At 48.8% G+C, this 24,666-nt stretch overlaps 2 protein-coding genes across 4 annotated transcripts; one reads left to right on the forward strand and one right to left on the reverse strand.

The window, feature by feature from the left end:
- Window positions 1-327: 327 nt before the first annotated feature.
- Window positions 328-11,082, forward strand: LOC307205467 (immunoglobulin superfamily member 11-like). Its single transcript, XM_079957855.1, has 7 exons — window positions 328-461; window positions 2,997-3,157; window positions 4,240-4,444; window positions 6,499-6,654; window positions 8,331-8,453; window positions 9,483-9,639; window positions 10,216-11,082. Exons 1-7 carry the CDS (start codon window positions 380-382, stop codon window positions 10,520-10,522), a joined length of 1,191 nt encoding a protein of 396 aa, XP_079813981.1. The 5' UTR covers window positions 328-379; the 3' UTR covers window positions 10,523-11,082.
- An 838-nt stretch (window positions 11,083-11,920) lies between these two features.
- USF1 (upstream transcription factor 1) lies at window positions 11,921-24,430 on the reverse strand. Of its 3 annotated transcripts, none has more exons than XM_079956236.1 (11): window positions 24,212-24,430; window positions 20,703-20,790; window positions 19,766-19,815; window positions 19,392-19,504; window positions 18,039-18,140; window positions 16,674-16,872; window positions 16,106-16,193; window positions 15,863-15,921; window positions 15,463-15,557; window positions 14,238-14,366; window positions 11,921-12,968 (listed from the first exon to the last, which is right to left on the reverse strand). In XM_079956236.1, exons 2-11 carry the CDS (start codon window positions 20,708-20,710, stop codon window positions 12,882-12,884), a joined length of 930 nt encoding a protein of 309 aa, XP_079812362.1. In that variant the 5' UTR covers window positions 20,711-20,790; window positions 24,212-24,430; the 3' UTR covers window positions 11,921-12,881. The 3 variants fall into 3 exon arrangements, with proteins under 3 accessions (XP_079812362.1, XP_079812360.1, XP_079812361.1); XM_079956234.1 differs by having other exon boundaries at window positions 19,392-19,510; XM_079956235.1 differs by lacking the exon at window positions 24,212-24,430 and adding an exon at window positions 21,881-21,904 and having other exon boundaries at window positions 19,392-19,510.
- Window positions 24,431-24,666: the final 236 nt, after the last annotated feature.

Raw genomic sequence — 24,666 nt, forward strand, 5'->3', positions numbered from 1 at the left:
AACTGTATTAGAGAGCTGTTGGGGTTGTTGTTTTATTCAATCAAGTGGTATATAAAAGTTTTGAAATAACAAAATATAATCCTTTGGTCCTTTTTTTTTTTAAAAAAAGCACCATGCCAGAAGTATACACCTAAGTTACACCAAGGAGCCTACATTTTAAATTCCTGTCAGATGCCATTGGAGGGATAGCCCAGGCAGACTAAGCAGGTTTTGAGACTCCAGCCAAAGAGGGATAGGCAAATAGAGAAAAGGGGGGGGGGGAGAGAGAGAGAGAGAAAAGGGATGAGCTGTGGGGGGAGGAGGGTGTTTCAAGGGTTTCAGGCTGGCAGAAGGCACCAAATGAGCTGCGCTGGTGGACTGAGCTGACCGCTGCAGAGCAATGAGCCCTGGAAAGAAGGGCAGAGGCCAGCCCTGGCCCAGAGCTCTACCTGTCTGGTGGATTCTCCTTGGCTGCGTAACAGGTACCAGGCAACAGGGATGGTGCAAAACAAGGGAGGTGTGTTTTTTCTTTCCAGGGGTTCAGGGGGAAGAGAAACAGCCTCACTGGGAGAACAAACCAAACTGGGCAGGCAGACCAAGCGGTGAATATTTTTGGGGTCCCCGTCCATTCTGCTTGGGTCAAGTACAAACTAAGAACTATAGGTCTGAAAGGTCAGCAGCCCCTTAACATACTCTGGTTCCCAGGAATCTTAGGGGGAAGCCATGACTGTTAATAGCATGTTGTACTATTTCTCCTCCCCCCACCCCCGGGTCTGTATTTTAATAGATTTTTTTTTTTTTACACTGTTGGAATCATAGTTCCATTACTTTTCAGCTATAAGCTTTTATGTTTTTAGCTATGGGGGTTTTATCTGTGTGGGTTCCCCACCCCCCATGAGTTGCCTTGAGTCCTGGTGAAAAGGCAGGGCGTAATTAAATGAATAAATAAATGCTTAAATGCAATATTGTGGAATAAGAGTGCTTAAAATAAATGGTCTGGTGGGTACCACCTCAGTCTGCCTGTCTTGCTTGCAGATTTTACAGTGTTTGGGCTGGGGGCTGGCTTACAGCCAAGGTAGTCCTGATAGCATTTTTTAAAAAAATAAAGGGTGGCAGATTTGGATCAGGGCCACAGTACTGAGAAAATTCAGGGTTAAGCCTTTACCCTATGGAAATCTTGCTTCTTCATCCATACCAATTAGCAGCTTTCCCTATTGGGATAACAGTAAAACAATAATGGTTTGTTAAAAAGGCCCATCCCTGCCACTGTGGCCCCAACCCAACCTACACCCCTTATTTTTACCAACAGCATGGTCATAGAGAAACAACTGGTTGTTGTGACTGGTGGGGTTTTTCCTCACACACACTCAGAATCCATTTGTTGAAAGCTGTGAAGGTGCCACACACAGCGTAGGGGCCACCACAGAGAAGGCTCTCTCTGCTTGAGCCACCCCCACCCCCTGAGCATATGAGGGTGGTAGAACTACCAAGAGGGCCCCCTCTGCTGATTTCAGCACCCAGGAGGGTCTGTGGGGTTAGGGTGATAGGAAGTTGCACACGAGGAACTGGTATCAACTGTTATCTTTGCAAACAGGTTGCTCAGAGATGGGGGAGGGGGGGAATGGAAGCTGCCTCAGCACCCAAAGGCTCTCACCGCTGTCTCTCAGGCACGTCCCATGACATCACCGGGTCCTTCTCAATTATCACCAATTACCTTGAGGAGATGTCACTGTTTCAGGCAGCTCCAATTAATTATCTAGCCTGAGAATTCAACCCGGGGACAGTTCCCATTCACTGCAATGCCTTTGCACTTCGCCTGGGGGAAGGAGAGGCAAAAAGAGAGAGGTCCCTTGGGAGTGGGACACACAGGCCCATTGTTCAGGAAAAAGATACCGCCCCCACCTCCCATCCAGCCGCTCAGTGCTCAGGCCTTTGGAGAAAGGAAGTGAAAAGGTCAGGAACAGAGCCTCCCATGGCTCATTCCAACCCAGACTCCCCTTGGCACCATCTCTAGAGTGGGTCTTCAAGAGAAAGGAATGAGCTGTATCTGCCCTCTCCCCAAAAAAGCATTCTATTGCCCCCAAGGAGCTCCCCACTGTCATTTTTTAAAAATCTACTTTCATTTTCCCCCCATTGGCTTCGCCTGTGGGTCTTCCACTGTGATGCTACGGTCCCAAAAGTTTTGGGGGGGGGGTTGTGCCCAGTATGTCCAACAACATCTGGAAGACCAGAGGTGCCCCACTGCTGTCCCTTTATAACATCCAGTTATAGGCCTTGTCCCTAATAAGTCTCTTTTCTTGCAGGAACTAATGACTACTAAATTGAGCCACGAGAAAAAAGGAGGGGAAAAGGCGGGGGAATAATAATCTTTAAATGTACAAAGTTGAGAGTGGTGTGAATTCCAGATCTTTAAACACAATATTTGCCAGCCAGATGTTCTTCCGATGTTGTTAGAACCGATGTTGTTAGAACCAGAATGACCATTAGCCCCGACCGGCATGCCCCAAACCCAAAGGGCACCAGGTTGGCGAAGGCTGCTTAATAGCTTTAAAAGAGCCTTGCTGAATCGTAAGAACGTAAGATGAAGGTGCTGGATCCAACCAGCCGCCCTTCCAGGCCAGCATCCTGTTCTTGCAGTGGGAAACTTTCAAGGAGGACCCGAGCATAGTCTCTTCATCATGGCTAGTAGCTATCGATGGCCTTCTCTGTCAGTTTGTCCCATCCTCTTTTAAAGCCATCCGAGTCAGTGACCATTGCTGCCTTCTTGTTCCAGGGAGTTCCACAGTTTAACAATGTGCTGCGTGTAGAAGGACTTTCTTTTGTCCGTGCGGAATCTTCCAATATTCAGCTTCATTGGATGTCCATGAGTTCTATTGTTACGAGAGAGGGATATATGTCAGATCAAGCCTTGTGTGGTCTAGCCTTCTATCCAAGACATTCAAAAAGCCAGCAAGGCCCAGGGGCAGTGGAAAGGTCATTTCTGAGCATCCCTGACCCTCCTTCTCTCCCTCTCTCAGTCTCAGGGGCTGTGAAGGTCTCTGTGGTGGCTGATAGCATCCAGGTTGTACAGGGAGGGAGTGCCCTCTTGCCGTGCTCTTTCCGCACCACAGCACCCTTGAACCACCTCAATATCATATGGACCATCATTCCATCTGCAGACCCCAACCGCCCTCAGCAGGTGAGATCAAGCTGGGGGGGGGGTCTTTCCCCAACTCACCCCTTTTGGAATTTGCAGTGCTTCTGCTCTGAGGTTTCAGGTGCCTGTGATATTTTTCTAACATACATCTTTGAGGGCAAAGACTTGAATCTCGCCATGATGGCCTGAGGCTGATGGTGGCCCTTGGAATATTAGAACTATATTTCTCATTGTGCCAAAAGGAGAGGCAGCGTCATCTAGTGGTTACAGCAGCACGTGCCAACCTTAAGCTCTCCAGATGCTTGGGACCACAAGTTATTCCTAGCCAGTATTTTGCAGTATTTATGCATTCCTCCAAAGTAGGAGATATTCTGTCTCACATACACATCTCATCTCCAGATAGCAGGATCAGTATCTCCAAGATGCTCTTCCAGCCTCTGGATTTCTTTCCCTGTTTCTGTCCCAAAACTGCCTCTTCCAACCTGAGACATTCAAATCACTCTCCAGAGAAAATGCCAACTGTTTCCTAACCATTAGGTCCCCTTTGATGAAAGATCTGCCAATCAGCCTTAGTAGGGTTGCCAGACCTGACCTGAAATCTCCAGGTTTGCCTAGCCCCCTTCAGGTGGGACGGCTTGAATCTCCAGGTGGGCAACAGTGCCTTAAAAAAAAACACTTTTTAAATTATTCGGAAGACTATGCATGCAGCTTGCAAGCTTCAGCTTGGTAGGAGCCAGCTGAAAATTTCTGCACGGGCTCTCCAGGGTCTTCCCTCCTTGCCTCTCCCAATTAACCTCCGTCTCCAGGGTTCAGTGGTGGGAGGGAGTGCAGAATCACCAGGTGCCACCCTAGCTCTCAGGTTTGGGCCATAAAATCTCAGGGTCTGGGATGCTCCTGACCTGGCTATCGATTGACAAGCAACATCCTGAACAAAAGGTAGTTCAAGTCCTCTAACAGATGCCCAAGAAAGCCAAGGCCCAGCATAACCAAACGGAGAATCTAGACTTTCACTCACCTGCCCACCTTGAAACTGCCTCAATGTACTGTCCTCTTAACTTTACTCTCTTCTCTCGCTCTGAGCATCCTTGGCCTGTCATCTCACTTGACCTCCCTCTGCTCTGCAGGTCCTTGCCTACGAGCAAGGCGAGGTGGTGGAGAGCATCTCCCACTACACAGGCCGGGTGGGCTTTGCTTTCTCACCCACCAAGAGCGCCACCATCATCCTGAACGACACACGGAGCTCGGACAGCGGCAGGTACCAGTGCAGTGTAATGAACCCGCCAGATGCTGCCACGCCCAACATCGGAGTCATCCAGCTCACTGTGTTTGGTATGGCTGCTCCCACATCCTTACTCTCAGCTCCTTCACAAGCATGAGGCTAGGCTTGTCTCTTTCCATAAACAACAACAACAACAACAACTGTATTATTTATACCCCGCCCATCTGGCTGGGTTTCCCCAGCCACTCTGGGCGCCTTACAGCGCATAAAAAATGGTAAAACATCAGACATTAAAGTTTCCCCAATACAGGCCTGCCTTCAGGTATCTTCTAAAAGTCCGATAGTTGTTTATTTCCTTGTCATCAGATAGGAAGGTGTTCCACGGGGGGGGGGGGGCACTACTGAGAAGGCCCTCTGCCTGGTTCCCTGTAACTTCGCTTCTCGCAGTGAGGGAACCGCCAGAAGGCCCTCAGATCTGGACCTCAGTGTCCAATGATGGGGGTGGAGATTCTCCTTCAGGTATACTGGGCCAAGGCCCTTTAGGGCTTTCAAGGTCAGCACCAGCACTTTAAATTGTGCTCAGAAACGTACTGGGAGCTAAGCGTCTCAGATGTGGGGAGCAACCGTGCTATGTCGGTTCTGCCATGGATGTCAGTTAATCTAAATCTAATGATGAATCACCTGACCCTGTTCAAGAAAACCTTTTGGTGAAATTTATACCTGGGTAGCTAATCGTGATGCTAGAATACCTCCCTCTAAAAAGAAATGGGAATATGTTATAAATTAACTGGTCCCTGAAGATGCTTGGACTTGGCTGTTTAAGAATGTACCCAAGGGACAAATTCAGTTGGTCCATTAGGGCAATGCACCAAGCTTTGGTCCTCCAAACCCACCTGCCCTCTTTCTCATAGCCAGCCCAGTGGGTGCCTCTGGGCATTTGCTTCTTCCTCTGTTGTTTCAGTGTTGCCCTTGTAGATAAAACTCAAATTAGACCACGTGCTTTCCCCCAAAGAATCCTGAGAAGAATAGTTTGTTAAAGGTGCTAAGAGTTGTGGTTTAACAATCAACCCCTCCTCACAGGGAACTCTGGGAACTGTAGCTCTGTGAGGGGAATAGGGATCTGCTCGCAACTGTCAGCACTCTCAACAAACTATAGCTCCCAAGATTCACTGGGGGAAGATATGACTGTTTAAAGTGGTATCACAGTGCTTTAAATGTATGGCATGAATGCGGCCTCAGTTGGCTCCATCTACCATTGGTCTCCTTGCTTTCTGGCCTTGCTCCCACCGCCCTGCAGTGCCAATGTGCACCAGGCAGCACCGCACTAATATGTAGGCATTTGCAAGACAATATATCTTCATAATATATTTCCGTGGTGTCTTAGCCCTTGCAGATTTCACAAGATCTATCACAGGCTTCCTCGGCCCTCCAGATGTTTTGAGACTACAACTCCCATCATGCCTGACCACTGGTCATGCTAGATAGGGATCATGGGAGTGGTAGGCCAAAAACATCTGGAGGGCCGAGGCTGAGGAAGCCTGATTTATCCCAATGCCAGTAGTAAATGCCAGAGATGTACAGTAATTCTACTCATGCAGATGTTAATTTATATACTTTAGACAAAATTAAAGAAGTAACAGGATAAATTTTTTCCCAACCAACCAAATTCAAAGAAAATTCTTATGGGACACCTGAGCTGTAAACCGTTAATACCAATTTATTATTTAATTTACTTGCCATTGCTAGAATTTGCTCAACTCCTCACTCCCAAATCACAGGTTGGTTAAGAAAAATAGTCAGATACTACAGCTCCTGATCAAGCCAGCATCTTCCTACAAGTTATCAAAATGAACAAATCAATTGAAAAATGGTAATGGCTGGTTAATGTTTAGATAACGAATTTCAAAACAAAAGCAAGCGATATGTGTGCCATCTGTAATATTACTTTGGGTTTTTATTCTGGTTAGCATATCAAACATTTGGTTTTCATTACCTTTTATTTCTAAATATTGCTAGGCCTCTACATCATCTTCATTTGAAAAAACTTCATTATTGTCATCTTAAAAATATCTGTGTATTTAAAAAGTGTGCAGAAATATCTTCTCAAGAAATGTGGCTTGTGGGTCTGAACTGGACTTCCTCTTCTTCTGTGTCCCTCCCCCAGTGCCTCCCTCTCGTCCCAGGTGCTCCAGCGAGGGCGACGGCGAGGAGGGCGGAAGCCTCCAGTTCTCGTGCACCGTGGATGAAGGGATGCCCACCCCCACGTTCACCTGGGAGAAGATCCCACCTCATGCGCAACCTCTGATGATGAGCTATGAAGGTAACAAGAAGCCGAGAGAGGCAGCGTTCAGCCTGAGACAGCTGCTGGTCCCAGTGCCAGTAGGGCAAGCAGCAAAATGATGGGAGGCCTTTTATTTGATTGAAGGTTTGTGAAGGGATGTCATATATTGTTGCATGCACCCTAACGGCCAGGCTGCAAGACTCTCCAGGGGGGTTCCTGTGTGTACCCAGGGTTCAGTTTCCTTGGAAAGAAGAGAGATGGTGGTATCTTTAAGCTGCATGGTTTTCTTCACACATATCTGCAAACCCCATCGTAGGAGGGAGGGACTCGCAGCATCAACACCCCAACAAATCTTGCTTCCCCATTAGGTTTCCAGGGGAGCCCCCAAGTACAGCACAGAGCACAAACCTCTGAGTCTCCAGCTTCCGTCATCAGCCCCAAACTCTTGCACACAGCTCTCTCAAACTCAGACCCTTTTTCTTGGTTTATTGTTCCCCATTCTTTTCTCTCTCTCTTTTTTGTTGTTGTTGTTTTTCAGATTAAAATTTTACAATCACATATCCAACATAAAAACAAGATTCCAAAGAATCTCCTGGACTTCCCTCCTCCCCTTTGTGGGTTCTGTTGTTAATAATTTCCTCCTGCATCTTTTATAATAATCCAAATCTTTTACCTCTCCATTGTGTTCAAAATTCACCATTAAACTACAATATTTTAGCTGTTTGCAATGGTTTATAAGATAAAATATATCTTTCCCCCATTCTTTATTAAAATTTTGGTCTCCCCAATTTCTGATTCTTCTGGTCATTTTAGCCATTTCGGCATAATCCATCAAGTTAATTTGTCATTCTTCTCTGGTTGGGACTTCTTTCCATCTCTGGGCCAATATTAATCAGGAAGACCAAAATTTTAATAAGGAATGGGGAAGATACTGTTCTCCATTCTAGGATGATGTGGTATCCAGCCAGGTGAGTTGGGAAAAGACCCCCCCCCCCCCATTTGTCTCTTTGATATGGTAAATGGCAGCATTTAACTGGCTAGCCTAGGCAAATATCCTTAAAAAAACGGAATCTGGTATTGGTTAGTCAGCAGCTATTAGCTTCCAAGCATTACTGGATCTCGGATCACAGGCTTAGAAGGGACCAAGGGAGTCATCCAAACAGACCACATCCCCCACCCCAAACCTATAACGATATTTTTGTTGTTGTAATGACTATTAGTTGTCTAACTCTATTAAAAATCAATTTAGAGCAGTACCACACAGGGATTTTGTATGGCAGCTCCCATACACCCCCACCACTGACCATGCCAGCTGGGGTTGATGGGAATTTTAATCTATAAAGCATCAGGAGGGCAGCAAGCTAAGGAAGCCTGATTTGGAAGACGAAATATCCAAAAGTCCTGAATCCAAGGAAGGACGTCTAGGCTACAGATCCTCCCTTGCTCTTAATACATACATACACACAAATTTCCAACTGCCTCATTATTCTGGGAACAAGAATGCATCTGTTGCCATTTTTAGACATCCATCCATCTCAGCCAAGCTTTGAAGAATTCTCCTAAGGGGATGCAGTGGCAGGTCAGCTCCTGTTCACATTCATGTAATACAGATGAGGGTCCTATGCTGATTGTGATTGGGAGTTGGAGAGGGGAGGAGTTACTTCCCATTGCTAATTTCCCCTTTCTCCTCCGGCTCCGGCCCTCTCGTTGGGCAGATGGCAAACGTGCCCTCCTGACCTTGCAAAACCTGACGACGCAGGCCTCGGGCCTTTACCGCTGCACAGCCTCCAACATGCTGGGCTCCACCTCCTGCGTCCTGGAGCTGCGTGTTCACGTCAGTGAGTATCGCCATTGTCTGGAAAGGGTCTAAGCTGGTGTCCTCAGCTGCAGATCCAGAAGATTCACATGGCATGGCTTCATTGTACCAGGGCGTCCATCTTTGAATATGCCTAGGCCTTCTCGCCTGATGTACTTTCCTATATTATTATTAACTATTGCTGGTGTTGTTATTACAATTTATTACCTGTGCTTCAACCTGGGATAAAGGTAAAGGTAAAGGGACCGCTGACCATTAGGTCCAGTCGTGACCGACTCGGGGGTTGCGGCGCTCATCTCACTTTATTGGCCGAGGGAGCCGGCGTACAGCTTCCGGGTCACGTGGCCAGCATGACTAAGCCGCTTCTGGCGAACCAGAGCAGCGCACGGAAACGCCGTTTACCTTCCCGCCGGAGCGGTACCTATTTATCTACTTGCACTTTGACATGCTTTCGAACTGCTAGGTTGGCAGGAGCTGGGACCGAACAACGGGAGCTCACCCCGTTGCGGGGATTCAAACCGCCAACCTTCTGATCGGCAAGTCCTAGGCTCTGTGGTTTAACCCACGGCGCCACCCGCGTCCTTCTCAACCTGGGGTGGGTGACGACAATTTAAACACAATTCTTAAAAGCCATTTGGAATAGGTCCTAAAAATATGCATCCCAGGTGTTAGCTCTGCACAGGTAAGTGGAGTTAAGATTGCAGACAGAGCTATGGATCAGACAGGCTCTCAGTTCAAGCTCTGCTGCCGCTATCCAAAGGCCCCCATCTTTTTCCTGCAATAAGGTGGGTAAGTTCCATTCTCCCAGAGTTTAGGACCATTCCCATTTACCTCTTCTGTACAACTGTTAACTCTGTCCTCCTCGAGATCTAGAAACCCTACTAGGCTTGGTGGTTGCTAGGGGTAAGACAGACGTCTTCAGCCAGCCTTCCCCAACATGGTGCCCTTTAAATGTTCTTGACTACAATTCCCATCAGCCAGCAGGGATAACGGGACTGATGGGCATTGTGAGTGGCCATTCTCTCATCCCGTTTCCTTTGCTGTATTCCAGCCTCACATGGCACCACCTCCCTTGCAGTGGGGATCAGCCTCATGCTCACCATGGGCCTGGTGCTGATGACGCTCTTTGCACTGGTGTTGTGGCTGCACCATCAGAGCGTGGAGAAGCAGAGAGAGCTGGAACAGGACAATGCACGGAAAAAGCACAGGTAAATCGATGCAAGGGCCAGTGTGGGCTAGCATGCTCCTTGCAGCAGGATTACTGCAGATCTCCGAATTGCAGCCAGGAAATACCTACCACTTGGGGTGTTATACACAAGGCGCATTCGTACCATACATTTAGAGCACTACAAAACCACTTTAAACCATCAAGGCTCCACCCCCCCCAAAAAAAAAAATTCTGCGAGCTATAGTTTGAGTGCTGAGCAGTTAGGAGACCCTCCCCCATTCCCCTCACAGAACTGCAATTCTCAGAATTCCTCTCTGGGAATTGTAGCTTTTCAAACCCCCTCCACACCTTTCAAGTGCCTCTCCCCCAGAACTTCAGGCCTGCACCACTCACCTCCAAGCTGATAATCCTCTCCACTCCTTTTGAAGTGCCTCTTCCTGCATCTCACCCTGCTCATCTTCTAAGCGGTCCACTAGGTTCCAAGAACTATGGAACAGCAACTGCTCTTGCCATTCTTCAGACCACCTGAATAAAGCTTGTGAAACAGTTTTGGGGGAACCCCCTAGACTGAGCCCTAGTGTTTCAAATGTGGCTAACCTTGGCTGTTGCTCCACAGAACAGACAGCTTCACGTTGGGGCGCCTGATAGTTGTCAAGAGTCCTTCTGGAGGCAACCCTGCGGCCAGCCCCATCACCAAGCCCCTCTGGATCTTCACCAGCTCCACTCCCAACACCACCTATGCCCATCGAGAATGGAGGCCCGAGCAGGGGAACCTCAGCCAAGCCACACTGCCAGGTGGCCCACGACAGCCCTGGGGGAGATGGAGAAGCAACAGCCTCTCTGAGGAGCAGAGGTCTTCGTCCGGAAGCGAGGAAGGGAAACAGCCAGGTCCTTTCCCAAAACCCAGAGGATTCCTGGTCTAGGAACACCCACAACGGATGACCCTCCGTATGGATAAACTCCACCTGAGCAAGGGGGCAGAACTTTAGGGGCGGGGATTGGAAATTGCCCTGGGGGGATCCCTACCCCAGATAATCTGACAAGTTTGGGGCTATGTGTGGATTCTGTGCTTTAATAACAATCATCATCCCCCAGACCTTGCAATTTGAGTTGTTTTGACTATTTGGCTCACTGAAACGGCATCAGCTGGGTTGGTGCATCTGCAGAAGCGCTAAGTAATGGTTCTCCCATTTTAGGCAAGCCAAATTATGCTGGGTGAGAATATAATTAGCGTAAGACACAAACACACACACACACAAGTACTTCTTGTGCTCTGATCTCCAACAATTTGGTGCAAGGGTTGTGTGAAATTTCCACGTCCTTAGCTAGTGTCCTGGAGTAGAGAACGGATGTGTGGAAGGACACATGCTGTGCATGTAGAAGAAACCAGAATCAATGTCTGGCCTCTCCAGCTAGGGCTGGGAAATGTATTTGTTTACTGCATTTATATCACACCTTTTCCTAAGGAGCTTAAAGGTGGTATACATGGCTCCCCCCTCTCATTTGATCCCCACAAGAACCCTGTGAAGTAGGTTCGGTGAGGCTTAAGGTGGCCCAGAAAGTTTCATGGGCAAGTGGAAATTTGAACCCTGGCCTCCCAAGGTTCTAGGCCAACACTCTAACCACTATACCACACTGGTGTATGGTGTTATAACAACAACAACAACAACAACAACAACACTGTTGCAACCACTTTGGTTCAGACCATGACCTAGTAGTGGATCATACAACCAAGGGTTGTCTAGTCCAACCCCTTGCAATGCAGGAACCGCAGTTAAAGACAGATTGCCATCCAACCACTGTTAAAAAACTTTGGGGGTAGGAGAGTCCACCACCTTTTGAAGGACTTTGTTCCACTGTCAAACGGCTCTTTTAGTCAGAAAGTTCCTCCTGATAATTTAGTCGGAATCATCTTTATTGTCATTTGAATCAGTTGGTTTGGTCCTGTCCTCAGTGGCAGCAGAACACAAACTTCCTCCATATTCCAACTGGTAGCCCTTCGGATGTTTGAAGATGGCTATCACATCACTTCTCAGTCTCATCTTCTGGCAGAACATCCCCAAACTCCCTTGACCATTCTTCACAAGGCTTGGTTACCTTGATCAGTTTGGTCACCCTCTTCCGCAAATGCGCCAACTTGTCAATATCCTTCTCCAATATCCCAACCCACCAGTTCAAGGCCAGGTCTCTAGGCAGGAGATCTCTCCAGCTGCGTCACCAGTACTGCCCCATATTTTGGCAGGACCAAACTCAATGTCCTCTCCACTGCTGCAAGAGGAGACGTGACACTCATCCGCTAGCCAGAACACAGAACATCCCCCTGCTTTTCCATTACTTTATTTTTTTTAATCCAGAGACTTATTTTTTTAAAAAAAAAACCAGGGGAAAAACAAAAAAAGAGAGAGAAGCATCACCCCAACCAGTTGTCCAATCACCTGAGATGGGAGGACAGCTACTGCTGCTCTTGGCCCACACTCACCTCCTTGGCAAACGGCTTCCATGGCAAGAGAGCAAAGTTAAATCACCTTCCAGGGTGCGGAGCAAAGAAAGGGGGAGGCTGTGGCAGGCTTGTCTTCACTGCAAGCCCAGACTCTCGGGAGGGTTTTGAGGGCCACATCAGACCTGCAGCTGTTTGAGTGGAAGCCCAGAGGCAGAACTAGGTGGCCAGCCTTGAAGGGGAGGCACGTGTGAGGCTGTCACTGCGGTGTAAAGGGTTCCTCCTACTGGCTGGTTTGGGCCGGAGAGCCATAAAGTAGGGTTGGGGGAAAGGAAGACTCTCAGCTCTCCACGCTCACAAAGAGTAAGGTGCCCGGAGATGGGCAGTGCTGTGGAGGCAGGGCCTATAGGCGGCACGAGGGAGAAAGGGGGGACGTGCAACATGTCTACATAATATCGCATGCACGGACACAGCGGGAGGTGTGTCGAGCGCACAGGTGAGAGGTGCTGTTCAAAGGGAGGAGAGAAAGAAAGAGAGAAAAGGTCACGACCCTGGAACTGATTAGGGTCAGATCAAGACAGAGGACTGTGTCGAGAGGCAGCGTCTAAGCTCAAGGGGGCAAGCCAGGTCCCGGGCCATGAGGAAGAGCGCTGGGCAGAGGCAAGTGTCCTGAGCTGAGCCCAGCCCAGCTCCCTGGCCCGGGAGCAACAGCGCTGCTCACTGGGTCTGTACAACAAGGACGGGGGCCTGGCGTGGAAGCACCGGCGAGGCACAGGACCCCCGTTGGCTGCTGTGCCGGAGGAGGAGGAGGAGGGCGAGGAGGGCCCTTGGTCAGTGGTGGCTTATCAGTGGCTGTCCTTGATGATGACCTCCACGCCGTGCTGCCGCAGCTGCGCTCGCAGGATCAGGTTCTTGTTTTTCAGGTCTTCAACCTGCAGAGGGAGAAAGGAAGCAGGGAAGGGCCTCAGCTCCATGGCAGAGTGCCTGCCTTGCATGCAGAAGGTCCCAGGTTCAATTAGAAATCATTTTTTAAAAAAGCATTTTTATTCGGTTTTACATGTACAAAGTTATAAAAATCCAAATATATATCCATATACAGAGATTCCTCCAAGTTTCGGGACTTCCCCCCACCCTCTCCACGGGGTCCCATTTTGAAAATTTAAAACTGCATATTCTTCTATACTCTATTATATCAATCCATATTATCCATGGTAATTGTTACGCTAGAAGGGAAATCAAAATCCTGCCAATGTTTCCATCTGCTTACAGTGGTCTCCTAAATAGCTTATAAATTTTCCCCATTCTCTTATAGAGTTCTTGTCCTCTTAGTTTCTGAGTTTTCCCGTCAGTTTTGCCATTACGGCATAGTCCATCAGCTTGGTTTGCCACTCCTCTCTAGGTTCAATTTGCAGACAGGGCTGGGAATATCCTCTGGCTCAAAAGCCTGAGAGCTGCTGTTGCCATCCAGTGTAGGCAATACTGAGCTAGATGGACCAATGATTTGCCTCAGTATATAGCAGCTTCCTATGTCCCTAGATGTTATGGGAAGGGCTGCAGCTCAGTGGAGAGTAGCTGCTCTGCATTGAGAAGGACCCAAGTTCAATGCCCAGAAGCATCTCTAGGGAGAGACACCTGCCAGAAATCGCTGCCAGTCAGTGTAGACAATACTGAGCTAGAAAGACCAGTGGTTTCTCTCTGCACAAGGCAACTTCCTATATTCCTACACATACATAAAGGTAAAGGGACCCCTGACAATTAAGTCCAGTCGTGGCTGATTCTGGGGTTGCGGTGCTCATCTCGCTTTATTGGCCGAGGGAGCCAGCGTACAGCTTCCGGGTCATGTGGCCAGCATGACTAAGCTGCTTCTGGCGAACCAGAGCAGCGCACGGAAACGCCGTTTACCTTCCCGCCGGAGCGGTACCTATTTATCTACTTGCACTTTGACATGCTTTCGAACTGCTAGGTTGGCAGGAGCTGGGACCGAACAACGGGAGCTCACCCCGTTGTGGGGATTCAAACCGCCAACCTTCTGATCGGCAAGTCCTAGGCTCTGTGGTTTAACCCACAGCACCACCCGCGTCCCTACATACATACATACCGCTGCAAGCAATAGGCAGACTCTGCTGGAAGAGCCCCCGCCATGCCAGTTCCATCCCCTAAAAGAGCTCCCCCACTACTGCTCCCCTTCTGGCCAGCCTTACCTGCTGCCGCAAGACCTCATTGTCCATCTGTAACTGGTCCAAGCCCTGCAGCTCCTCGGAGAGACGAATGTTGCTCTGCCGCAGCTCCTGGATGTAGTCACAAGCTTTGGAGAGGATCCCTCCTTTGCTCTGCAGTGAAAGCAAGTGATTGAGCTGGGGGCCCAGGGGGGAGACCCCAGGGTAGTACCAGCCCCTGACACTTCAGGTGGGAACACTCGGCAGTTCATGGCTGCCTTCTCTCTTCAAACCCCTCCCCCATCCACCCATTCCAGTGTGCTGTTTCCCTGAAGACTGGAAAACTGCCTCCTCCTGCTTAGAGATGTTAAAACCAGCACAACTTTTGTTGCCAGGTGCTGCCACAAGTTAAGGCAGGTGTGGGAGAGGAAAGACACCCTTGGCAGTTTCCAGGGAACCAAACAATTCCTAGACCAGGTGAAGATGGAAGCAGGGGACTCCTCCTGATGGGGGTGACAAGACAGATCCTGGGATCATTTTTTAAAGATTCTATTCAAAAGCTCTTATAAACCACTTAATGTTTTTAAAAGCTTTCAGTTGTGAACAACAGAAAAACAAGAGAATTAACAGAAAAAATGCAACCCAAAACAAACAAAGCAGCAGCAGCAGCAAAGCTTGTAAAAAGGAATTTTAAAAGGCATTAAAGGGATTGAAAAACACAAAACAGGGTCCAATTTTCTGGGGTCAGGGAAAGTCTGGGCAAACAGGTCTGCTTTTACAAGGCATCCAAAGCAACTGATGGCTGCTGCTTCACCCAACAGCTCCTGTTTTGCACCTATATGTTTTTTTAATACATGCACATGCAAACAGACTGCTTGATATGGACACCACCATGGGTTACTAAATGCCAAAATAAACGATTTCCTTGATGTGCAGAGCAGAGTTCTGGATACAAGATTTTGAAGTTTGGTAGGTAGAATGTTTGAGAAGGTGCTGAGCTCAGGTCAGCTCCCTCAGGCAGAGCCCCTTCTGGCCTTTTTGATGCCTCAGTGATGTGCCCACCATTTTAAGATTACCCAGAAAGCCCTGGTGCAGTCAACATGGCATCATGCCAGGGCACTGTGGAAATTAGAATGGCAAGCAGCTTCACAGATGCAGCACCTGACACTGAGTGGGGCTGAAGTCAAGGGCTGGCACCCTGCTGGGGCCTTTCTGAAACTGGGCCCAGACTGTCTCTGCTCCAACAGAAGGCCAGTTCAAGCCCCCTTACCTGCCCAGACTTGGTGTTCTCCATGGAACAGTCAGGGATAATCTTAGACAGCTGCACAATCCAGTTGTTGATCTTGTCCCTGCGCCTGCGCTCCACTGGAAGAGATGGAAATATAAACATCATAAACAGAGCCTGCCGGATGAGGCCAAGGGTCCACCTAAGAATTCAAACAAAACAATAATTGAGCATGAGGTGGAAGAATGACTGGCATACTAGAATGGTGGGATGTGGACCAATCTCCTTCAAGATGCTGAACAGATTGCAGTGCTGCAGTACGCCCTGCAATAAGATCCTCCTACAGAGGGTTGCAAGGCAGTCAGCACTCCAAGCAACCTCTCCTCATGGAACAGTGTGGCTAAATTCAAGGATCACATTCGTTAGCAAAACAGTTCCCACTCACCTTCATTGTGCTGCGCCCGACGTTTCTCATCTCGGGTCGTTCGTGGAGCTTCAGACTTCCTGAGGGAGTCAAAAACACAATTTGGCACTGGGTTTCCCATTCAGATTTCCAGAGACAGGAGGAGGCCCTCAGCAGCCCCCCTTCCAGGCTGGGAAGCCATTGGACACTCAAGGAAACTGTGCCCCACCCCCAAATAAAAGAGGAACTTTAGAGACTGGCATGCGACGGAAGGAGAGCACTCACGGTGAGTAAGGGTGTGTCCTGGGTGCGATGGACCTCTGTGTCCCACTTTGCAGAACCTCCTGTGGCGACATCATGACAAAAAACTGCCCTGTGCAATTCAAAACAAGACAGAGTTGTAGAGAAGAGCAGCACAGCTCTGAAGGAACTGCCATGAAACCAAACAGGTGGCCAAGCTGCCCTAGTTCTAAAGGGGGGGAGAAGCAGTGGTGGTGAGGATATGAAAATGACTGGGTTGCACCTTCACATCTGAAACTGGGTTTCCCCGATCTGTAGGAATGGGAGCTTGTTTCCTGAAATCTGTGTCCAACCTGTGTAACCTAGACTCCTAACTTCACCACTCGTGCTCTGCGACAACCGTTTTAGATGCGCGACATTGTTCCAATTCATTTGAACAACCTGAGATGGCCAAAACGGCTCCATCTTGACATGGAAAATCTGTAGCGAGCCCAGAGGTGGGAGCAACTCTATTTCCCAGGGGAAGGAGCTAAGTAAGTTGAACTTGCCAGAAGGCTCCTGGGGAGGGGAGGGGAGGCTCTAGTTGTCTCGCAGGTAGCCCAACCCAACTGACCTGTGCCAGTTGGCGTCGCTTGCCCAAGAAGGGCATCTGAGTTCTGAGTCGTCACCACGGCTGTGGCTGTGGTCCCTGCCCCGGCAGACGTGCTGGTGTCAGCCACTGCAGTGGCAGGGTAGTACGTGTAGTGCGTCTCCGTAGTCGCAGCTTCTGTCTCGACGGCATCTTCGCTGGTGAATGCGCCCTGGATGACAGCCTGGGGGGAGGAGAAGAGAGGAGCCTCCTTCAGATACATCTACCTCAACAAATACTTGGGCAGGTATCCATCTCAGGCAGAGACAGACAATGGTGTTATTCTCTCAGGATGCTCCTCCCTTGAGATGCTCTTCCTACATTGCTTTTGTATTGAAGCCCAAGGCACAAGTGCAAAATCGGCGCAGGAGGGTTCAGAACCTTCAGTCTAGCACAGTGGTTCCCAAATCTTCTCAGGCAACCACCCCCTTGGTTTCATAAACTCATCCCTAGTCTCACTCTATCCTACTCTATAAAAGAATTATTCAAAACAGAAGTTTGGACAACCCACTGGCGAAGATAACACACACAAAATTCAAAACAGTAGCGATTAATTGTACATTTGTTTTCCAAAATCCAATTAAAACTTATTTAGTTGAATTAATTCAACAAAACTGAGGAACGTGATCCAGTGATACCCTTCACAAACACCCCAACAGCATCACAACTGCCTGGATTGAGCTGCTTATACCTTCAAAGGTACCTTAGATGCAAGAAGTGAGGGGCAGAGGCAGTTATTTGATATTCAGCAGCCTGGTTTTATGAAACAAGCTTCTAGTCCTTATGAGCTATGGAAAAGCCAATGGGAAGGGGAGGAGCTAAGAAGGATTCCTTGTCACTCTTTGGGTGCTTCCAGGAGGGCTCTTTCTGTTTGTCTGGGGGTGCCACATGCCTGCAAGATTTTGAGAGTCCACACAATATAAACAGCGAAAATATGCCAGCCTGTATCCCCACCCCCTATTTTAGTTCAGATATACTATTTCCAGGGAAAACCCAGTAAGAAGAAAAACTTCTCTTGCCAATGACCTGTTTGCAAGATCTCAACAACCCATTTATGAATTAAGCCCCACTTGGAATCACCCTTTGGCCCTACGTATTGACTAGCAGATGCTGAATGCTGCAAATGCACTAACTACATGCAGCCGTACCTAAGTTAATCAAGCTGCAGAATTGGGGTGAATGTGCCTGCAGAATATCCACCTCCTGCCCATAAGCCTCAAGGAGCCTGTTTCACCAGCCACAAACCACCTGGGGCCAGAGGAGCAGAGCTAACAGCTCAGCCAGAAAGGATGACTGCATAGAGCAGACTGGCAATGTCACCATTTCCTCCGCTGACTCAGCAGAACCCACCTGTGTCATGGACTGCGTTGCAGGATAACCGCTGATGGCCCCAGTCCCCTCGGTCTGCCCATCCAGCTGCCCCTCGGCTACCTGAATCACTCTGTACATCAGCTGGTGAAAAGAGCAAAGGGGGGACATTGTTAACAGAGCAAGTGCCTAGTGGTGAGAACAGCCTTTGCCAATCTGCCCCCCTCCAAACCCACATCAGCTCCAGCCAGAAAACACAGGTTCAGAGTCCTGCTGAACCATGAGGTTGACTGACACATGCTTTTACCTGGCCTAGCCTAGCTACTTTCTTGCAAGGCGGGGGGGGGGGGGGGGGCTAGAAAGTTGCCTTACACTGAGTCATGACATTTGGTCCATGTAACTCAGTACAGTCGTACCTTGGTTCTCGAACAGAATCCATTCCGGGAGTCCGTTCGACCTCCGGAACTGTTCAAAAAGCAGGGCGTGGCTTCTGATTGGCTGCAGGAGCATCCTGCAGCCAATCAGAAGCCTCGGAAGCCGCGCCGGATGTTCAGCTTCTGAAAATCTTTCGGAAACCGGAACAATCACTTCCAGTTTTTGATCATTCGGGAGCCGAAACATATGAGTTCCAAGGCGTTCAGCAACCAAGATACGGCTGTACTGCCTAAACTGACTAGCAGCAGCTCTTCAGAGTTTCAGGCAAGGGTCCTTCCCAACCTTGCCTGCAGATGCAGCCAGGGATTGAACCTGGGACCTTCTGCATGCAAAGCACATGCTCTACCACTGAGCTATGGCCCTTCCCAATTGTGCAGGGAAGCAGAAACATCCTCACCATGCTAAGCATTCTGAAGGAGGGGCTGGGATCTTACAAATGTACTGTATTTTTCCGTGTACAACACAACCCCTATTTTGGGGGACTCAAATTTATGAAAATGGGGGAAGATGACCCCCATGTATAAGACGACCCCCATTTTTTAACAATGTCTGTGGACACACTGGATGAGGCAGCAGAGGCACCCCATCCCCATTTTTATGAACGCCTACTGTTTTAGTCTATTTTTCAGAAATGCTGGGAAACGAGATGGTGTGTGTGTGCTGAGTTAGGGGTGACGTAGAGAGAATAGACAGAGGGAAGAACATGAGAATAACAGTACTGGATGAGGCCAATGGCCCATCTAGTCCAACATCCTGTTCTTACAGTGGCCAACCAGATGCTTGCGAAGAAACCTGTAAGCAGGAGACAAGCACAAGGTATTCTCCCTTCTTGTGGCTTCTGTGGGGGTACTGCTGCCTCTGACCGTCAAGGAATAACAGAGCCACTATATTGCACACCCACCAACTCACCCCAAAGGAAACAAAACCAGCGGCACGAGGGGAATCCGATAAGTGTCTTACCTGAGTGCCCCCATTTTCTGTCCGGAAGACGTATTTGATGTTGGGATCAGGGAAGGTGGCAGCTGATTGAATGCTAGCAATGGCCACACTGGTGGGATCTTCGCCTGTCGCCACTGCCCCTTAAGGAAAGAAGGGAAGGGGATGCCGCCCAGGGAAGAGAGATGGACACATTTGATCATTAAGCGTTGCCCAGGCAGGAACATTCTCCATCCACCCGCACAACCACCAGAGTACTGTTCCAGAAGATTAGAATGGAGTGGAGGCGAATCTCCACTAGCAGATCACCGTTTAGCTTTTTGGGAGTGGGAGGCAATGGGGCGGGGTGGGGGTGGGGAGGCCGGAAGCAAGAGCAGCAGGTGTGGCTGGGTGCTCACCTTCCTGGATTTGCACAGTGCCCTCTTCCGTCTCTACCGCTTTCTGCTGTCTGCCAAGAAAGAGAAAAATGGAAGGCACATGAGGAGAGCCCTGAAATAGTATTTGGGCTGTGTGCACCCGCGTTTCCGCTTCTTTCTTGAGGGTGGGCGGCTACAGAAGGAGGGAGGGGTTCCCTTATTTAGAAGAGACCTTCAGCAGACACCCTGCTCTACATGCACCAGACCTTGGAGGCTAATGCTATTTAATGTGTTTATATCTCCCCTTGCTCCCAAGTTGGGATTGAAGGGGGCTTACAGCATTTAAAAACAGTATCAGAAAGTGCAACGTAATTTATTTTATGTATTTGTTACATTTATATCCCACTTCTCCTCAAAGGAGCTCAAGGTGGAGAACGTAGTTCTCCCCCCACCCCACTTTATCCCTCCAACAACCCTGTGAGGGAGGTTAGGCAAGCAGGACTTGAACTCAAGAGCACTCCTCCTTCCTATGGCTCTGACCATGGAGGCAGAGCATAGCCTTCCTGGCTAGAAGCCATTTATAGCCTTATGCTCCATGAATCTGTCCAATCCTTCAAGGAGAGAGGCAATATGCCTTTTGGCTGAGGATGAATGAGGGGAGGCCTGCTTGTGGGCTCGCCAGAATCTTTTGTTTGGCCCCAGGATGCTGGACTCCCTGGCAGGGCAACTATCCTGGGAGCAGGAGGAAAAGAGAACTATCAGCCACTAGGCCTAACAGCCCTGCTATTGTTTACAAACAGAATTTATCTCAGAAACTTGTGGAGACATTCACTCACTCTCATAAGAAGAGCCCTGTGGCTAGCACCCTAAAGCAAAGAAGATACCCCCAGGAAGCCCCCAAGCAGGCCTGAGACTAAGAGCCACCCCCACACTGCTCCCCCCCAAAGCAAAATATATTCAGAGGCGTCCTCTCTCTCACCCCTTCATTTCTTCACTCTACTATGCATCAGAAGACTGGAGCCTGGGTTTTTAGTCTTCCACTGCTTCACAGCTGCTTCATCCAGACCCTGGGAAGGAAAACACAGATTCATGAAGATGATGCCTATCGTTCTGCTGCCTCATTTCCTCACACACTAATAATAATGCTATTACCAAAGCTAAGCAATTTTGCCCTAATTTCAATGCCCCAGAGTGCTTTCATATTTTAGCTTTTGGTTAAAAAAGCTCTCTGTAATATTCATTTATTTCCACTATTATGGAATTGCCTGGGCGGCTCAGAATTCTAAGAACAGAAGCACCAAACAAATCTGGCCATCCTTAATGCAAAAAGCTTTAAGTGGAAAGATGGATCTTCCAATGTCCAGCCTGGGCACCACTGATGAAGATGCTCTATCCCAGGTCCTTAGTTTCCACATGCCTCACAGGGATGCAGAAACCACCCCGCAAGCTGGTTCACAGGGTAGAGATGCATTTAAAGGTAAAAACCAGTGCCTTGTACTGAGCCAGGCAACAAACTGGGAGGCATTGCAACTGATGTATCATGCAGCCAAGTTTCCAGCAGCACTCTTAATTTTCTGGCACCAATTGCAAATTTCAGACCTTTCTCAAGGGTAGCCCCATGTAGAGCACCTTACAGCAGCCTAACCTGGAAATAACTGCCACATGTGTATCTGTGGCACAAATTTTTCCAATCCTCTTTTAAAGCTACTCAAGTTGGTAGCCATCACTGTGTCCTATGGGAGGGAGTTACTCAAGTTGGTAGCCATCACTGTGTCCTATGGGAGGGAGTTACTCAAGTTGGTAGCCATCACTGTGTCCTATGGGAGGGAGTTCCACAGTTTAACTATGTGCTTTGTAAAGAAGAACTTGCTTTTACTCATCCTGCTCTACACCCACTGTGGCAGAATTTAGACAGGTCTTTCCCAGCCCTACGAGGGCTGTGCTCTACCACTTAGCTATGGGCATCCCATGTACTGTATAAATAAATCAGTAATAGAGATTACTGACATCCCACAAGTGCAGACTGTGAGAAGGTACATTAAATTATAGGGATCAATTTGCATCACAAACTTCCTCCCCGGGGCACCAGAGGGGAGGGAAAAGAGAAACCAATGGAGACAATGTCTTATTGCTCTAACCACTCATATGAACACTTACTAGTTGGCAATGTCCTTCAGGTGGGGACCCGTCCAGTCCTTGGGTTTTTAAATATTATGTGCATTTCCATGAAGTGTCATTTACAGTGATGGCACCATGGTTCAGACCTGCATTCAACACAACCCCACAACTCGGAAGCACATCTCTTGCACCCCATCATCACTTTTAAGTTTTAGATTGTAAGCATATCAGGGTAGCAACCTTTCCCATTTATGCTCCCCTACAGAGGGCATATAAACACTCACACAGATATTTAAGGAAGGCAGGGTGGTGTAGGGATCAGTCTCCATACATATCACACCAGGGTTCGAAATTAGTAAGGCACCAGGAGTATTTTGCACCTAAAGATTCTCCATTTGTGAGCTCCTCAAAACGTCTGGGTGACGGTTTTTGCGCCTGGCGGATACTCAAGGATTACTGAAATGTAAGTGCTTTGAAGCCTCAAAGTATATGTTAAGGATATTAACAATAAAGAATGTTTTGAAAACTGAAGTATGGTACCAATATTTTTTATTGTAAACACTAAATTAAACATGCATTAACAACCCAGGTCCCAGAAGCCATTTGGCTCCAAGCTTTTCTATCCCAGTTTCTTACACTGCATCACACAGGTGGGGGTTAGACGTACAGCTTTTCCAAGGAAAGCAACAACCAACAAAGTCACACCACTCCTTTGATCCTCTGAGCTAATGGCAACCAAGCTTGAATGATGCATACCTTCCTGTGTTCATACAAGAAGGAAGCTGCCTTTTATCAAGGATGTTGTTTTACTACAGCATGCATCATTTCTGACCAATGGCTAATGACCATTGGTATCATGGGTCGTAGTCCAACCAAATCTAGGGGCCTAAGATTGAAGAACACTGTGCTAGCCCACTACTCTCTTCAGCAGCAAGGATAGGTAGAGAGAAGTCCGCTATCCAATCCTTCTTTTAACTGACCAGGAAGTGAACCAGGGACCTTTTGTGTGGAAAAACAGGTGCCCTGTCCCCCAAGCTATGCCCCCCTGGCTCCTATCCCTTTCTTACTCCTGCTCCACTCTAATTTGTAAGCTCCTTGAGGGAAGGGGCCTACTCATTTTTGCCAATGAAACTCTAAGATACTGTACACAGTACACAGGTGTTGTTGTAATGTTATAAATATCATATAGCACCACATGCGTTGTTACTCACTGTTGTTATTAGTATAGCAACACTAATATTTTGTATGTTTTTAAAACCTGATTGTGGGTAACTTAGGGGCTGTGTTGTGCAGCTAACAAAATAAACAATATTTATATTTATTAACTCTTTACTCACCAAAGTGAGTTACAACGCAGTATAAACATTAAAACCTCTTACAACAAACCAAATAATAATAATAAAAAAACACATCCATACAAAACAAAGGGCAGGCCTTACGGATCTTGTGCCACTAAGAGAAGCCACAAGTATTTAGAACCCCTCAAATTAAGGGCCAAAAGCCTAGGTAAAAAAAGTTACATTTCTGTCTGGTGCCCTGGGGAGAGCATTCCACAAGCAGGGAGCCACCACTGAAAAGCCCTATTCCACCCTCTGGACATCCCATGAGGGAGAAGCACTTGAAGGAGGGTCTGAGATAAGGACAACAGAGTCCGCAGTGCTGCATTCACCACCACCACCACCAGTTTGCACCCAACGTTAGTCACATTCAGAATAGACCCAATCAAACTGTTGATGGGAATAGCAGCAATAGTAATAGTAATACTCGGCTGCACTCAACCATAGCCACCCTCAAGAACAGACCAATGCAAATAATAACAACGAGAGAGAGAGAAAGCATGCAGCGAGCGTTAGTCACCCTTCGGATTGGAGCCGACGAAACTCACAACAACATGACGGTAGTGATCATAAGAGCCGTCGTGATAATAGCTTGCTTACTTAAACGTTAGTCACACCCAGAGCAGCCCCAACGAAACAAACTGACTTGGCTCACTTGACAACCCCAAGTGCAACCGAGCTGGCCACGAGCCCATAATAATAAAAGCGGCCTGGCACGTGTGAAGTCCCAAAAAACAAGAGATATCGGGAGAGGCCTGGAGATGGGGAGGAGCTGCTGTGGGAGAAGCCCCGCCCAGTCTCGTCTGAAGAGCCGCCTCGCCTTGAGAAACTGAGGCCAGAAAGACACCCACCCGTCCACCCCATCCCCGGGCCCAATCCTGCGCCCCTCCTCATTGCTGTCCCCCGCAGCCTCCCGCACCACGAAGCCTCCAACCGTCCAACCCTATCCTGTCCCCCGCACGCCCCCCAAATTATCCCCTCCTCCTCCTGCTTCTTTGCCAGAGGTGGGGTTGGGGGGCGGGCGACTGTTTACCTGGCCTCCCCTCCGTCTCTCTCGCCCCCTTGTCTCTCCATGGAGATCGGCGCATGCGCACCGCGGAGCCTTTCTCTTCCGTCCTCTCTGCCTCTCTTCTCCGTCGCCGCCGCCGCCGCCGCCCATACAGCTCGACGGGGAGGCAACCACGGCAGGCGACGCAAGCCCCGCCTTGCCGAGCTTGGTTCCTGGACCCGGGGCGTCGCGGCTGGAAACGATGTGAGGGGAAAGGCCGCCGCTTCCGGCCGCCGCCATCTTAGGGAGGGATCCGGCCATTTTTTTTCTTACAGGCACCATCTTAGGAAGGGACTCGGGCCTTCGTTTCTCGCCGGCGCCATTTTGGGGAGGGAAGACGGGGGGAAGATGGCGGCTCGGGTCTTTCTCTTCTCGCCAGCGCCGTCCTGGAACAGCTCCTGGTCACCTGCACTTACGTCTAGTGCAGGTAGGCTATGCGA

This window comes from Podarcis cretensis, assembly GCF_951804945.1.
Source record: "Podarcis cretensis genome assembly, chromosome: 16".
In the NCBI taxonomy this organism is placed as follows: domain Eukaryota; kingdom Metazoa; phylum Chordata; class Lepidosauria; order Squamata; family Lacertidae; genus Podarcis; species Podarcis cretensis.

Excerpts from the sequence above, each read along its gene's own strand:
- LOC307205467 (XM_079957855.1), top strand. The coding sequence starts at position 380 with ATGAGCCCTGGAAAGAAGGGCAGAGGCCAGCCCTGGCCCAGAGCTCTA. Across the intron at positions 3,158-4,239 it reads ACCCCAACCGCCCTCAGCAG|GTCCTTGCCTACGAGCAAGG; the intron begins GTGAGATCAAGC and ends TCTGCTCTGCAG. Across the intron at positions 4,445-6,498 it reads CATCCAGCTCACTGTGTTTG|TGCCTCCCTCTCGTCCCAGG; the intron begins GTATGGCTGCTC and ends TCCCTCCCCCAG.
- USF1 (XM_079956234.1), bottom strand. Across the intron at positions 16,194-16,673 it reads AGCGACGCCAACTGGCACAG|GGCAGTTTTTTGTCATGATG; the intron begins GTCAGTTGGGTT and ends TGAATTGCACAG. Across the intron at positions 12,969-14,237 it reads ATGAGGTCTTGCGGCAGCAG|GTTGAAGACCTGAAAAACAA; the intron begins GTAAGGCTGGCC and ends CTCCCTCTGCAG.